The sequence below is a fragment of the Apus apus genome, chromosome 5 (assembly GCF_020740795.1).
Source record: "Apus apus isolate bApuApu2 chromosome 5, bApuApu2.pri.cur, whole genome shotgun sequence".
In the NCBI taxonomy this organism is placed as follows: Eukaryota; Metazoa; Chordata; class Aves; order Apodiformes; family Apodidae; genus Apus; species Apus apus.
In genome coordinates, this window is record NC_067286.1 from 61138553 (window position 1) to 61154374 (window position 15822).

Here is a 15822-nt window from a genome sequence, read left to right on the forward strand (position 1 = left end):
CTATAATAATTTAAAGTCACAGTAGTATAATGGTAACCACTTTGGCAAAATCATCATTAATAGACAGCTGGTGACTGGAGTAATAAAGTAATAAAATACATAACCAAATAATATTATTAACAAATTAACATACACAACCAATAATAAAAAAAAGACCAAAAATCCTTCCATTTCATTATCCTCTTACCATTTTTCTTCAAAAACAAGAAGTAAATGAAAAAAAAACAACAACACAACACAAAACAACACAGCTTATATCATGCAAGGAAGTTCATTAAGGCTGATACAGCTTGGAAAAAATCACTTGCAGTTTTAGATATAAACTTAATATGCAATACAAATCTAAGCTTGTGTTTATGGTGTGTCTTTTCATCTATTGATTTAAAAGACCATACTTGCTTGAGAAGCTGGTTTGCAAAATGACTTGAATAGAATTACATTTTAGTTGAACAGAATCCTTTGAGAACTCAAACAATTTTGAAAGCAGCCATTCCTCTTCCTTCAGTAGTGATGCTTTGCTAAGGAACACACATGTCCTCTTAGCAAAATTAAGAGAGGTGCTAGAGAGTCATATTCAAAACCATAAGAGTCTTGGTTGTGTTCTCCACCAGGTTCAGTACTCACTGGTCTTACCTATGTGACTACTAATAGAACCCTCACATCTGCAGCATCCAGTGACAAAAGATGACAAAACTTAAGTGTTCCTCTTCCATCTACACACTGTAAAATTGCAGTTTTTGTTTTATTAAAAGAAGAGATACTGTGATAAAAATCAACTTGGAGAAATGAGTCCTCCTTTGATTCTCAAAGCTGTAGCACTCCCTCCACATTTCTGCTTCTTGCCGGAAAGCTCCAGATTCCATGTGCCTGTGGAAAGTCTCACCAACAACCAGCACTGCCTTGCTGAGTTTCACTGTTCTGATGATCCACAGCTCTCAGCAGCTCTCAAGCTATCCCTGAATCCAAACATGTCCAACATCCCACACAGACTGGGCAAACCCCACGGATGGTTTTGAATATGAAGAAATCATCAAAACTGATTCTATCCACAGGTAGAAGATAACGAAGGTAACACCAGCTCTGCCTTCACAGAACCCTGTGCTTGTCCAAGTATGCCAGTTCAAATGCATCATCATTCCACAAGGGGAAACTCATTATGTAAACTGCTCACTGTACAAAGGGGTTCTGTAAGTACTAAATAGAAATCAGTTCCAGCCACTTACCCTTGGGGATCTTAGTTCTATTTCTTCTTTTTCACTTTCACTGCTGGAATAATTTTCTTCCGCTTCTTTTTTAATTTCTGTTGGGGGCATTTTTTGTTCCTCTTTTACACTTTCCTCCATTGGTTCCACGTGTTTCTGTGTGTCTTCTACCACTTTTGGTTCATTGTGATGGATGGTCCTGAACTGAATGTTTGCAGAACGACAGTACTCTTCAAAACCATAAAGATACCTACAGATACAAAGAAACTGTTTATGTTTCATGTTTTATTTTCTGTTTACTGAAGTGTGTAAAATCTATTTCTCCTGCTCACAGAAAAGCAAGAGGAGCAGTAACTTCAGGAAAAAAACAAACAAAAGAAACAAACCCAATTAAACAAAAAATAAAGGGCCAGAGAAGATGTTGAAAGGAAACAATTATGCATGTAAGTCAGAGGAAGAACACACAGAGGTGGCTCCCCACAAATTTAACTTCCTCCCAAAACAGAATTTGCAACAGTAAAGCTTCAGAACACGTAGTCTGTTTTGGAAGTGCACAGTGACAGCTGAGATCAGCCCAGCAGCTGAATATGGGCATAGAAACAAGTTACCACATGGTAACAACTGGCCATACATCAGCTTGTTCTCTGGTAACTGCCAGTGTGCACACTCTAACCCAGTTATGGGCAAGAGATATGAACTAGCTTATTCCTCTAAGAATAATATGCAAGTTACAGCATACTGTCATGCATTCATACAACATAATTATTTCCACTGTAACAGCAACCTACTACATATTCACCAATTACACTTTCTATGAGAAATATTCTTCTCTGTAAAATACAAACCTTAAATATGTGCCCAGTTCAAATGCCACTGAAGATAGTCTGAATATTTTCATCTTCATCAACATTAACATGAGTTGAGTCATTAGTCATCCCTATTCAATCAGTCAAATTTCAGGACATTCAGGACATTAGGTTCGAGTCAAGAGAACCTCATTCTTCCCTTTTACTCAAAAAGCCCAATTGTTTCTTGTCAGACTTCCAGAAGGATAAATATAAATAATCTTTATTTAGACAAATGAGCTTGAAAATTGTCATTCCTAGAAGGTTTCCATTTTTAAAGTTAAAACAACTGAAAACCAGGGGTCAGAATAAAAAGATTTATACATTTTTTTCATTACAAGCAATGATTTTACTACTTAATACTGTCACATCCACCATAGCAATGTACAGCCCTACAACCATTATTCTACAGATTCCAAAAAGATTATATTTAAATATGCAATCTGAAACAAGTCTTCTGTCTTTATCAATGTTTTTCAGGGAGCTAAAGAAGCTGGTGTACAATTATCCTCCCTGCATGCAGCATCTACAGCTTGAAGACAGAGTCTGTTCCTCTTAATCACCATAAATTGCAAAGCTGAATTTGCCACAGCTTTTTTTTTATTCACAAATTCCATTGTTGTCCTCTGAAATGGCATCATCACATGCTGAAAGCAAATGCTTCTTGATAAGAAAATGAGCAGCATTCTAAATATCAGAGCAACAGGAACTTATGCAGCCCTGAGCACTCTTCACCTTTCCTCCACCATTTCAATCCTCAGCACTGGAAAATGCTAAGAACTGTTCATTAACTGAAGAATGTCAACCACTGTTTCACTAAAGTATCATAAATTGCTCAATACTGTACATGCAACAAAGAAAAAGGAGAAATGTTTTCACCCTGATACAAGAACTTACTTTCTATAAGCAGTTTTTACATTGTAGGAAGCAGCCGAGTTCAAAATAGGAATGCCAAGGTCCATATAAATTTGCTTCCATACAGCACCACTCTCAATCTTTGGGGAAAGAGAAAAAAAAAAGAAAAGGAAGTTTTCAGGTTTTGTTAATCAAGAACATTAAGGAATGATATCTAACACAACCTAAGAATGAACATTTAGCTCAGGAAGCATCCAACACTTACATTGTCACACCCACCCTGCTGATACACCAGTCTAAAAAGTTTGAAGAGATTAAGGTCCTTGTAGCCCAGAACAGGTGGTTTATTGATAGGAGTACCTAAATGAAACAAAACCAGAAACAAAGAGTTGTTATCACAAAGAACAGCAAACTGCTTCTTCCATTCCCTTGGCACATCTTTCACTACTACCTTTCCACATTTTAAATCTGTATTTAATAGTTGTAAGATACATCACTAGTCGATAGTTTCCAACCGCCAGTTAAGGCTTCATCCTCTGGGAACAAATCACATATTTCTGGGTGGGTTATTAGCACAGTGGCACCAGCTGCTTGGTAATGATGATTTCTTGACCTCCTTTTCAGATGTGTGTAATAATCCCCATCCAACTGCCTGCATCCCACTGTTCCCTCACTTGAGTAGGGGGACAACCAGAATTGCAGCAACCTCTACAGAACGTCTGATGAATGCTGGAATCCAGCAACATGTGAAGAGATTAGCTCAGAACACTGGTTGGAATGGAATGGGGAAGAAGCAGAAATGCTGGATTAGAAAAAAGATACACAGGGAAATTGTCAGAATGTGGAAAAGCACAAAACCCTAAAAGGTTACAAGTATTTGGGACAGCACCAGGAAAAAGAAAGAACTCTAATCTGATGAATGGCAATGATCTAAAGAACAATAATTAATTGCAAAAGGAGAAACCAAATCTGACTTGGGGCAAGTGGCAGTGTACAGAGACAGCATTCCTCCCAGCACAGAAGATTATCAAACCTCCTCCCTGCTGCTTCCCTCATCTTCCTTCATCTTCATGCTATTATATTTGGAATCAGTGGAAGAATTCTCTTGGACTTGGGGAAAACTAATCACGGTTAGAAGAATCAAAATATTCACACCAAGAGAACAGAATGGAGAACAAATCTGGTGGGAACAGAAATCTTGCTGCATGGACAGAGAGAATAAACAAGTAGACAGGCAGGAAGGAAAACCCAGTCCTGAAAAACTTCTGTGCATTGAGCAATCAACACATGAGCATAAAGAGCATTTGCTGGACTGAGTCTTCAAATCCAGTGCACAAATGCTTTCTTCTTGTGCCTCTACATGTCCCTGACACAACCCCTACTTGGTTTGTGGTCTAAGAGTGCTCAAGAAAGGGAGTAAAGGAGGAAAACAGGAAAGAGGGAAGAATCAGGCTACTAGAAAATAAAGAAAATCAGTCCAACAGCAGTAAGATCTTTTTTATTCCTGTGACAAAGCCTCTTATTCCCCCCAAGACAGTTTATTTTCCAGAGACACTGGTTATACACAGGAGGCCTCAAAATTATATTGGAGGAACTCCAGTATACTTTGCTATACAACATGATCAATTTCTAAATCTGTGATAAGAACTGGCAATACTAAACAGACTTGGACCTGTTCTTTGACAATTCTGTGGTCTGGAACACACCTCATTAACAGGGATGCAGAGCCTTTTTCACAAAGGTAACTTGATTTCTCCCCCCAATTTTTAAACCAAAGAAAAAAAAAAAGAAAGGAGGAAATACTGGGACATTACATGTACTTCATATTTCACTTGCAGCTCTGGTTATTTCAAATTCAAGTAGACCAACATTTGCTGTGCTACTTGCTGCTATGGAAATACCACTCAGGTAACTTAAAAAAAAAGTAAAAAGGTAATCTACCTCCACCAAGGTTATTGCAGGATTAACAACACGTAAGAGTATTCAAATTGCAGCCAAGGAACAAAAACCCTTCCATTTTAGTGTCAGACCTACCACAACTGCAGTTCTCCCAAGTCAGCAGGTATATCCTGCCCTCTACTCACAGTGCATGCACTTCTGATATGTGTCTTACACTAGTAGCATTGTAACCATGTCAATTTATTACAGTCTTGCCTAATTCTGTAAAGAAAGACATTTAGAAGATGCCATTTTCTTGTTCTAGCTACAGGATAAAGTAAAATTATTAAGTTGTCTCTTTGGGTGAGTATCAATGTTACATCTGTGCATGATTAAGACAGTTCTGCAAGGAGTCTTAAAGATGGCCCATCTCTGATTCTCTGCTGGTTGAATTTCACCATCCATGAATAGTCTCCTCAGGCTCCAGCCTGAGAGGAACAACAGCAGAGCTCCCAGCCATGGCTGTCACAAGAAGAAATCAACCAAGAGGTCATTTACCAGGGACTGTTAACATAAAAAAAAAGGTTTTGTGAGGGCAAACAAAAACCAAAACACCTCAGGGAGGATTTGTTTCCTTTGTGCACTGTGCTTCAAAGTACTGAAAGCAGACCTGTCACTTGTGAAAATGGGTACAAGTGCTTTTCCTTGCACCAGACTAGCTATTATCCCTCTTCACTGACATGAGAATATCCTCATAATAACACCCATCACATTTTAAAGCATTTTTTAAAAGCCATTTAAAAAGGGGAGTAGATATTTTTTTCAAAAATTATAATATTTAATTAAAAACAAAACATTAAATTTGGTGTTACCTCTGTCTTCCATAAACTTGTAAAGTTGTTGGAGGAAGTTGTCCCTCTCTTCAGGATCAAGCTCTTCCTCAGGCTGTGAAAACAAATGCAGTCATAAGGAAAACATAAAATATGCAAAGTAACCATTTCTTTGTACAAAAGCCCAACAGCAAGAACTCAATTCAAACCACTTCCCATTTGGCCCTGCATCCCTAGAATGGTAAAATATGACAAAGTTAACTCAAGAGCCTGAAGTGCACAACTGGGGAGGAGAAAAAGAAAATGCAGGTCAGGAAAAACCTCAATCCATGACAGAAAGAAAAAGCATGCCCCTCAAAATGAAAATATGGATATACTTAACACATTGTTTTAACACATAAAAGGTCTGTTATTTAAAAGACTGAAGCAGTTCACAGAAATGCTTAAGTTTTTTTGTTTGTTTTTGGGGGGGGGTTCTGTCTAACTTATCCTCCTTACCCCAACTACAGCTCAGGCTGCAGTACAATCATTTCTCCAATCATTCCTGTTTGTGATGATCCAAACAGTATTCATTTTGTGGTTAAGCTCCAATGTTCCATATCAGCTCATATTTGGAAACACTTTTACAGTCACTTCCATAATTCCCTGAACACATATGTCCATCAATTATCATGATAAATTCTTTTGTTTTATCCTTACAGTGTGAAATAAAGTGTTAGTTTTATTCAGGTGGAGATCATGAAAATAAAGTACAATTCCTGGGGGGAGGGAAATAATTTCTACGTATCTACATGTACTCCATGGAATTCTAAGATGCCAACAGTGATCAGGAAAAAAAGTAAATAAAAAAACAATTAAAATCTTCTCCCTGCAATGCTTTATCCATGCCACTTTCTGCCTGGCAATCCCAGGGACTGCTGGTAAGGCAGTTTGCACAAGGAAGACCACAGCTGTCTTGATGGGAAGATGTAGAGTACGTGTCAAAAATTCTTATCATCACTTCATTAAAAATAACAGGAAAAGTCACAAGCAGCCCCAGAAGGAAACCAGAATAGCAATTTCAATTTCAGTCGCCTCTGCATTCTGTAAACTTCAAACTCCAAGGCAGGAAGAGAGGCAGTGAAATAGAAATGTGTGTGCCACTGCCTTGTTAACCAGCAAGCAATCTGCCCTGCATCAGAAGGAATTTCAGCCCTGCCTGCTTCAGTGAATTCTGAGCTTCAAAGCCCAACAGGGATCACCTACAATCAGGCAGACATGGTCTGTGTTTCTTATTTTCCTATTGTTTTCTTGGGAAATAATTTGGGGAAATGAAATGAATAATCACAACCTTTTACAGCATCAGTTACCTTTTGCTCACATTGCCTATTACAGGGATTACAGAAAGAGAAACAGTTATCTATATAATTACTATGTTCTTCCAGGTTAACAAATGAATTATTGCTATAGAAACCACAGCTTTTTTTCTCTCCCTCTAGATTGCAAACCAACTTCAAGTTCGAGAAATTTCTACCATCTCCTGTAATTTTTACTGATTAAAGGCACTACAACACAAACCCTGCAAATTAAATACATCTAAATAACAGTAAACACTCAAAAAGATTCTGAAATAGTTCAATTCAAACCATTTCTTTTACGTAGGCACGATGTCAAGCCAGAACTGTAGGTCAGAACAGCAGAGACATAGGTTAGAAATGGCACTCTTGCAGACAGAATGTTAACCCTTTCACTGATACCAAGTATTTTCAGCTGAAGAGAAGCAAAAAGGAAAGATGAAAAGCTGTTACATACATACAGGACAAGGGCAGAAAACCTGACTGCAATATTCATCCACTGACGTGAGATATCCTGAATCCTGTACCTAATTCTCTCTGTTACTGGTGTGTGAGCTGGGCTGGCATCTCTTACCAGAGAGTCAGAACCCTGCCTGATCCCAGTGCCAGAGCAGACACCAAATCCTTCTGAGAGGTGACTTGAATGAGACCTGACGGATGGTCACCAAGGAGTAAATCATGTATCAGCCATTACAAACTTTTTCTGTTCCTGGTCAAAATGAGAAATATCAACCCTTCATAGATAAGACTATTCCAGCATTCAGATACGTGGATTATTGTAAGAGGCCAACTTTCACCACAGTTATCTAGTAGTAACTGGACATACTGACTTCCCAGGAGTGTCTACCGGGATTGCTAGAGTGTCCCAACTTTCATTTTAAACACCTCAACCATCATTCTAAGCTGCTGTATCAGCAACCTTAAAAGCTGCACCCAAAGTGAAGAAACCACCTGAAAAATGTTGATGCCACAACCTGCCATCACCATCACTGAAGAGCTACCACTCCCAGCATCTCTCCAGGGTGACACTGCTATCCTCCAAGACCCACTCCTCCTTATCCAGACACTTTTGCCCATTTTAGATTGGGCACAAGTAAATTCACAGTCATAATTCTTCAAAATCCAGTTTTCTTAAGAGTTCTGTCTCTCCATTTCATTTTTTTCCTACACAGATGTTGTAAAAAGGGAAACTGTAGCCAAAGAGAATTCCAAGTGCGAGGCAAAACACTACGAAATTCTTAAGTGGCAGGAATGAGAAATTTAGACCTTCCTGTTGTTTTTCCAATACCTGTAAATCAACTGCAACACCAGAAACTCCTCCTTTTGTCTCTCAGAAGCTGAATTTCATTTAAAAAAAACTCAAGGTTGCCCTTTTTTGCATATAATTAAGAAGTTTAAAATGTATGGCAGGGAGACTTTTTTCCCCTCCATTCTGGCTAGCAGGTCACATCACTTTGAGAACATTGCACAGTAAAGTAATGAGATCAACAAGGAACATAGGATTTCTGCCTAAGGGACATGCTCCTTTTCCAACTCAATTTCAAGTATTTTGCAAAATTATTTTGAGAACAGCAACCAGCAAATAACCACTACATAAAACACACAGAAACCTGTAAAACATTGTCACTGCCTCTGCTTCATTTGGCTTCATTTTATTCTCCCCGAGTTTTGCCTCTATCTTGGTCAGGATTTTAAAGGAGAATGTAGCTCTGCTGTCCTGACTCATTGTTTGCTCTACAGGAAGATGCTGAAGCTTCTATGGATGATAACCTGTAGAGCTGAGAGGGAGCACAAAGGATGAAATAGTTTACAAAACCCAGAATGAATCTCTACTTACAAGCATGTACCCTGTGTACTCAATCAATATGGGGCTCAGGAACCAGGGACAGATCTTTCTTTTTCATTATTAATGGATGGATAACACCACAAACTCTTCTGTGAAATAAATACAAGCTAAGAGGAAGAACAATATGAGCAGAATTTGGAATTCAGAAGAGTGTATGATCAAGATGAGCTGCCAGAAATACAGCTAATGTCATTTTCTTGCTTCAGAGTACTTAAATGTGTTTTCATCCCTTGAACATTTGCTTTCTGATGCCAAGTTTGAACACCAATTAAGGTATTCAATTAAGAATTAAGCTGATTGCAACAAGTTAACAGCTTTACACCATGTGGAGATGAGCGCTGTCTCAAAATGTAAATTTCTACCAAAAAGAACCAGGAATTCAACCACCCTCACCAGTGACTCACTCTACAGCTGTGCCTCAGTTTGCAGCTTCCTCACTCCTTCTCAGAATAATTCTCAGTGAGGCCTGTTAACACAGCAATGGGAGCAAGGAAGTCTTTGTAAAGGACATTTGTGCATGGTATGATGGATGCCATGCTTCACAGTAGCCAAAACTCCTACAAATGCAAGTAGGCATGAGAAGGATGATTAGCAAATCAATGTTTACCTGGTTTTTTAAAGGTTATTCCATGTGTTACACATTACAGCTGCTTAGGTGCTTGTTTTTTAAATAGATTTAAATGCATTACTTGTTTCTGGATAGCATGTTTCATCGGCTTAGAAGTGACTGTATTGTTTTATTTAGAGTCAGCTTTTTAAAAGTTATCTTAAAATACACATAAGTTGCAACTGAAATGGATGATTTAAGTATAATTTTATGTGGTCTCCCCCAGTCACTCAAGAGAAGAGATTACATGGAAACAGGAACTACTTTGAAGCAAAATGCACATTTTTTAATAGATGACTACTGACCACTTGAAGGCATCTCAAGCCTCCCAAAACATAAAATGGATTCCTTATACTCATCCTTTCTTTAGCAACTGAGTGCTAAGAAAATATATGGTTCAGAGAAGTGAAATCCTTGCTTAGTAGCAGAACAGGTACATTGGAAAACACCTCTGGCATTTTACCTGCTCAACAATGTAAAGCAACTTTGACCAGTGCTTCTTGATGCTGCTGTGATGCCAACAGCCTAAAAACTTGAAATGAATGCACACTATCAAGCATACCATAGACACATCCTTCAGGTGACTGTCCAATGAAGGCTAAGAGAAAATCCCCCTAAGCAACCACCTGGAGGTGCTGCCACTCCTTTCCCAGTGACAGTCATGGACACCAGCAAGCTCAGTTTTTCTTCTGAACATTTCTTGTATGTTGAGTTAGGGGAAAGAGAGGAAGAACAAGGAACTGCTATTAAAGTGACATAGATAAGTTGGATGAGTCTCTCAAAGATGGTGTTATATCCAATTCTACAGATAAGATAGAAACCAATTTTTCCAGCTCTTGGTGTTATAAAAAGGTACTACTTGGAAACTTGCAAAATTCAACCTCTGAAGAACAAAGTCCTTACTTTTACTCTGATCTCATGTGTATGTATCTAGTAAGAACACATACTGAAAATAGATTTCAAATAACTAAATGTTAAAATCTTGATTCTTCTGGAATCAGAATAGCCTACAGGGAGACTGAGAGACAAAAGCAAATGTTACCTACATGTTTCATTGTAAAAAGGGGAGTGTTTGACTATTTAATCCTGAGAAACAAACATGTCTGATTTCTTCCCTGAATGAAAAACTGAAATAAAAGCAAATATGACAGTATTTATAATCTGATTTTTAATAAAAAACAGGTAACATTCCAAAAGCTTGTATTTCTATGCCGAGATAATGAAATTTAGATTTTCTCTTCCCATTTAGCTACACTGCATTCTTTGACTGCCAATGCACCCTCAAACCACAGTTAATTCCACTATTCTGACATGTTGAAAACTGGATAAGAACCAAAAGCAATATCTGGATTTTTATCTGGATTCAAACCAACTGTGTGATTCTTTAAATTTTCATTTGATAAAGAATTTTTTTTCTCTAATACCTCCAGATTTTTCACTTTTTGACACATCAGCAGTGTGTTCTGCTACTCAAACCCCACACTGTGAATTAAAAAGCAATCCTGAGCTGCACCATATATTGCAATTATTGCCAAAAATTCCACAATTTGACCATGCTGAGCAACTCCATGTAAACATAATCCCTGCTGAAGTCAATGACAAGCAATTTCTCCATTTTCCTCCTTCATAATCAACTCTGGACCACACAAGTCAGTTACTGAGGAGAAGGATTAGCATCTCACCAGCACCATATTGGTCCCCACTCCTTAGCTTATAAAAGCCACCAGAGAATAACCATGTAAAGCCTGGAAACCTACTCCTTAAGATGTCAGGAAATGCAGCATGATTAGAAAGACAGATTCTGTCAAAACAAAGTTACAGATGTTAATCCAGCTCCTGGAGAAATGGTAGGATCTATTCTCACCAGCTGCAGCAGGTCTCTCTGCTCCATTACCATGATAAAAGATCCTACTTCAGAAAAACAGGATCCTTTCAATTTTCAGAATTAGACTCTTCTGGCTGACTTTATGCTCTCATTCTATATTAAGTAGGTTTGTGTCCATTTGATTGATTTAATGAGGGCCTATCATGGCTGGTCAGCAGCTGGCCAGGCCTTGACAGCAAATCTGCTGTGCATTTCAGAAGATGGGGGGGATAGTGTGTGTGGAAAGATAATTTTTAACATCTCCCTCCCATCTCCAGCAATATAACAATTTGCAGTTCTGAATATTCTGGCACAGGATGGCAAGATGCTATTTTGACCTTGATTAATAAAGGAGAAACTCTACAAAATATGCATGCAATATTTGAGAAATTCAATGTTTGTAGTCAAAGGAACACAAGGTAATCTCTTTCACTTGTCAGTTCTCTCTGCAATCAGTATTGCTGCCTTTCTAAGGGAAAAGAAAGAAGAAATCAAGCTAAATTCCCTTAAATGCTCTGTAATTGTAATATCTAGCATGGCCCAACAACTAAGAGTATGTATCGTAACAGCTGAATCAGGAATCTGATTTCATGAGCCAAAATGACAGTTCTGCTCTGACATAATCTAAAAAGATTAATATCTATCCTTTGCTACACAGCTCCAGCATGGAGATGCTCACCTTATTTTACATGTCTACTTGTCACCTGGAAATAATAGATTATACAGCTTTTCCTACTAGCACATCTACCTGTCTGGAATCCTTTGCTTCACTACTCAGCACTTAGATCATTCTTTAAAAATCACCTCTATTTCTTTTTACAGGAATGCCATTTTTTTTTTTTAAAAAAACCAAACAACACAAAAAACCACCAAGCTCCCCCCTCCCCCTTCTTTGTTTCAAGCACACAGCACTTTTATGCACTAGACATGAAAAATGATTTTAAAATGGAGACTGGAAAACTAGTATAGCAATCCTTGACCTTTAATGACTGATAGTCTGCAATTTTAACCAACGTTAATACAAACAGACCAATACAGACTGCAACAGTTCACACCCTACAAAATGTGGCCTATTCAGTCCTTTTCACTGCAAACAGAGGAAAAAACCCAGAGGGTTTTTATATTCTGCACACATTCACGCTTACATTTATCTAATCATACAACTGTCCTCACACAGGCACCTACTCCATTTTCCAGAACACTGTTTATCAAGGCACAAAATGAACACCTTAAAAATAGATTCTTATTGTCTTTTCGTTTTACCTGGAGAAGCTCTACCCTGGCTGCATGCTCCACCAGCCACTTCCCAGCTCAGAAACCTGCTCCCGCGTTCCTCAAACCACCACCACCACCACCACGCTAGCATCACGGATTAAAACACAAGAATCCTTACCTAGGAGCTGCATTCTTTTCAAACGTAAAATGGTTTTACTTCCTTTCTATCTAATCTGCCCACTCCCTGGACATATTTCAGCCTGACTTCCAAATATTTGCCCTCTCTCTCTCTCTCTGCCTGCGACGGCATCCGCAGTTAAGCCGGCATTACTTACATTCTCTTCCATATAAAAATAAATACATTGATAAAGGGAAAAAAAACAAAAGAAAACGAAATCATTAAGGATTCAGACATTACATGAAAGGCAAAGGGAAGAGACAGCCCATTTCCAAGCCTCTGGCATCCTCCCCCCCCCCTGGCCGGCGGCCAAGCCTGGGATCCAGCCCCCCCCCCCCCTCCTTGCACACCCACCCCCCCCCCCCCAGCTCGGCCTGCCCCGCGCATGCGCGGTGCCCGCCAGCCGCCGGTTGCCACGGCAACGCCGTAGGCCGCCTCCAAAGCCTGACCCGCCATTTCTGCGCCGGGGCTGGCGAAACCCGCAGGGGAAGTGACAGGGATGGGGGGGGTGTGTGTGTGTGTGTTCGACCTTCCTCGGAAGACAAACCTCGCTTTCTCTGTGTCAAAGAAAGGCACGTCTCCCAGCGCGTTGTGGAAATCGAGAAACAAACACACTTAAACAAACAGCCACTCCCCTCCCCCCCCCCCCCCCCCCAATCTCTAAATAGAACACCAAGGTTGCAAACCGGTAGCACGAATGAAAAGGAAATTCTGTAAATACTCTCCCGATGACATGAAGAAACTGCCTAACTCTGTGGCAAGGGAGCCACTCCAAGAGTTCCAACGCAGAAAAACACGACTGTAAAGATTAAGCCAAGTCCACCCAGGTCGGAGCATTCCCAGCCCGTAACGCTGGGTCAGAGGAAAAACTAACACAAAGGTAAGTCCTGTCCTGCTCTGAAATCGTGTCTGAGGCACTACAGAACTGTGCACCAGCTGCTACTTTCACTCAGCTTACTACTTTTGCTTTAACAGGTTTTTTTTTGTTTTTAAATCTGTGAAAAAAAAGTTACTTTTTATATAAGCGACACATGAGGTACAAAAGACGACTACAAAGTTACTCTTAAGACTACTGCTACTACTCAGGATAGTTTCTTTTAATGACGTCTCTCCTGACCCTGCTTCTTTTATCACTCTTCTCTGCCTTGAATTCTTAACTTCTGAAATTCGCCTCCAGTACCTGCACCAGGCAACAGGAGATATTCTGCCACTGCTCAGAGATTCCAGTACAGATGTAGCAAAGGCAAGATGAACAAGACTAAAAAGACATTAGAAGTGAGTAAACTACATCTGTAAGATGCTGGGAAGTGCAGGATCTTCAGGCATGCAAGATATTCAGCGACCTTTGAAGGATGACTGAAATTGCCCAGACTTACCACTACTTCTTCTGTTTTCTCCTCTCTCTTTTCTTCCTCTTCATCAGTTTCTGCAGCAGCTCCATCCTCCTCATCACTGCTAGAGGACTCCAGAATTTCACTGATGTCCATTTTCCAGTTCCGAGGAACACCCTTTGTGTTGAGAAACGTGCTTGCTTCCTGTAGCCCTACAGAAGAAAAGGCCCTGGTTTTACCTCATCCACAGTACTCAGGATCCCAAAGCATTTTTAATTTCCTTTTCACCTTCTTGTCAATGACAACGCCAACTTAAACCAAAAATGGAAATAAGTGATAAAACAGCTACTTCAGCTTTAAACACACACACTTTTGAGACTGTCAAATTTTCAAAAACAAGTATTGGCAACTCAAGGATTTTAAAGTGGAGAACATCCATACCACACACAGCATCCAGTTGTTTTGTAGGCATAGGTCCCCATGAACACTACTAAGATTTACACCTATGTATGTGAACAGTACCAGAAATAAACACCTGTACTTTTCCAGGTATATTCTATGCAACTGTGAACTGCTCTGTTTCTGTATGAAAGAGACAAACACTAATAAATCCATCCAAAATAAAACAAACCCAGCATAGTTCAATCAAGTACCACCATTTACTTGGTTCTTTTCAAAATACCTTCCTGTCTGAAAGTTCAGATGGCAAAAAAATGCAAATATTTTGTTTAAGAGCACTGCCTGAAGAGATGATACATTAATGTTTGGAACAGAAGAAAAACACACCAGTGAATAAGGGAGTTAGAAGTCACACTTGTACAATGGGAATACCTCAAATTCTTTCCCTTGAAGAGGTGCTCCAGGGGGAGAAACAGGAAAGCAAAACAAACCCAGATAACCCCCAAACATGCCCCCAGACACAATAAAAGGCCCTCACTAAAGAGGAATCAGAATACCCAAGAGGGACGTATTTCAATGAGCCATGCACAGGGCTGCTGAAGAAGGCACCAGTTCTTCACAGCTACTGACAAGGTAGCCTCCAGAAATCTCTCCCAGCTCTTTCTGAAACCATTACTACCTTCAGTTCCACAATATTCCCTCATGGCAATAAATATCACCACCCAATTATGTTCTGCACGAAAAAATTCCTTCCTTCAATTTGTCTTTTAAACTGGTACCTGGTCATTTTTGGCTAAAGTTCTTGTACTGTGAAATAGTTAAGAAGAAAGTACAGGAGAAATCATTAAGAATTACATTAATCGATCAAAACCACCTTAAGCTCCCTTTTGTTAGTATCATGTTAAACCTTTGTTCATAAAGGAGCTGTTCCACACCTGCAGAAACTGTTGCTATTGAGTGGTTGTGAGTTTTTTTTGTTGGGTTTTTTGTATTTGTTTGTTTTATTATACATTTTAAATATCTTCCTCTAACAAATTTTGTGGTTTGAGGTCTGATTTGGAGAAACAATGATAAAAAATAAGAAATATTTACATTAAAATGAGAATTTGCCCTTTCACAAGCACATTCAAAACACAGATTATTGCAGTCACATCATCCATCCAGAAATTAAGTCCTGTAATTATACTTCTACATCAAACACTAACAACAGGTTGTTCTAATGAAGTTTACATTTCTCTGTCTGAATATTTTTGATGTAAAGACACAGAGTTTTGAGCAAAAGTGGAAAACTTTGGTGTTAGGAGAGGTACCTATATATTCCATTGCTCACTGACATTTCAAATACTCTACCTTGAAAACATTCTATTCACTTTCTACGAATTTGGAGTGGATCAAAAGAAGGAGATGAAAATCAAATAAACAACACTCCTAGTAGGTG

At 39.1% G+C, this 15822-nt stretch overlaps 1 protein-coding gene across 5 annotated transcripts in view; it reads right to left on the reverse strand.

The window, feature by feature from the left end:
• ARID4A (AT-rich interaction domain 4A) overlaps positions 1-15822 on the reverse strand; it is a 50017-nt gene that overhangs the window by 11203 nt on the left and 22992 nt on the right. For all 5 annotated transcript variants that reach the window (XM_051622649.1, XM_051622652.1, XM_051622648.1 and 2 more), the window contains 5 exons: positions 14031-14197; positions 5653-5725; positions 3168-3262; positions 2945-3042; positions 1224-1452 (listed from right to left, as the gene is read on the reverse strand). In XM_051622649.1, coding sequence (XP_051478609.1) covers positions 1224-1452; positions 2945-3042; positions 3168-3262; positions 5653-5725; positions 14031-14197 — 662 coding nt within the window. The remainder of the gene's footprint in view (positions 1-1223; positions 1453-2944; positions 3043-3167; positions 3263-5652; positions 5726-14030; positions 14198-15822) is intronic.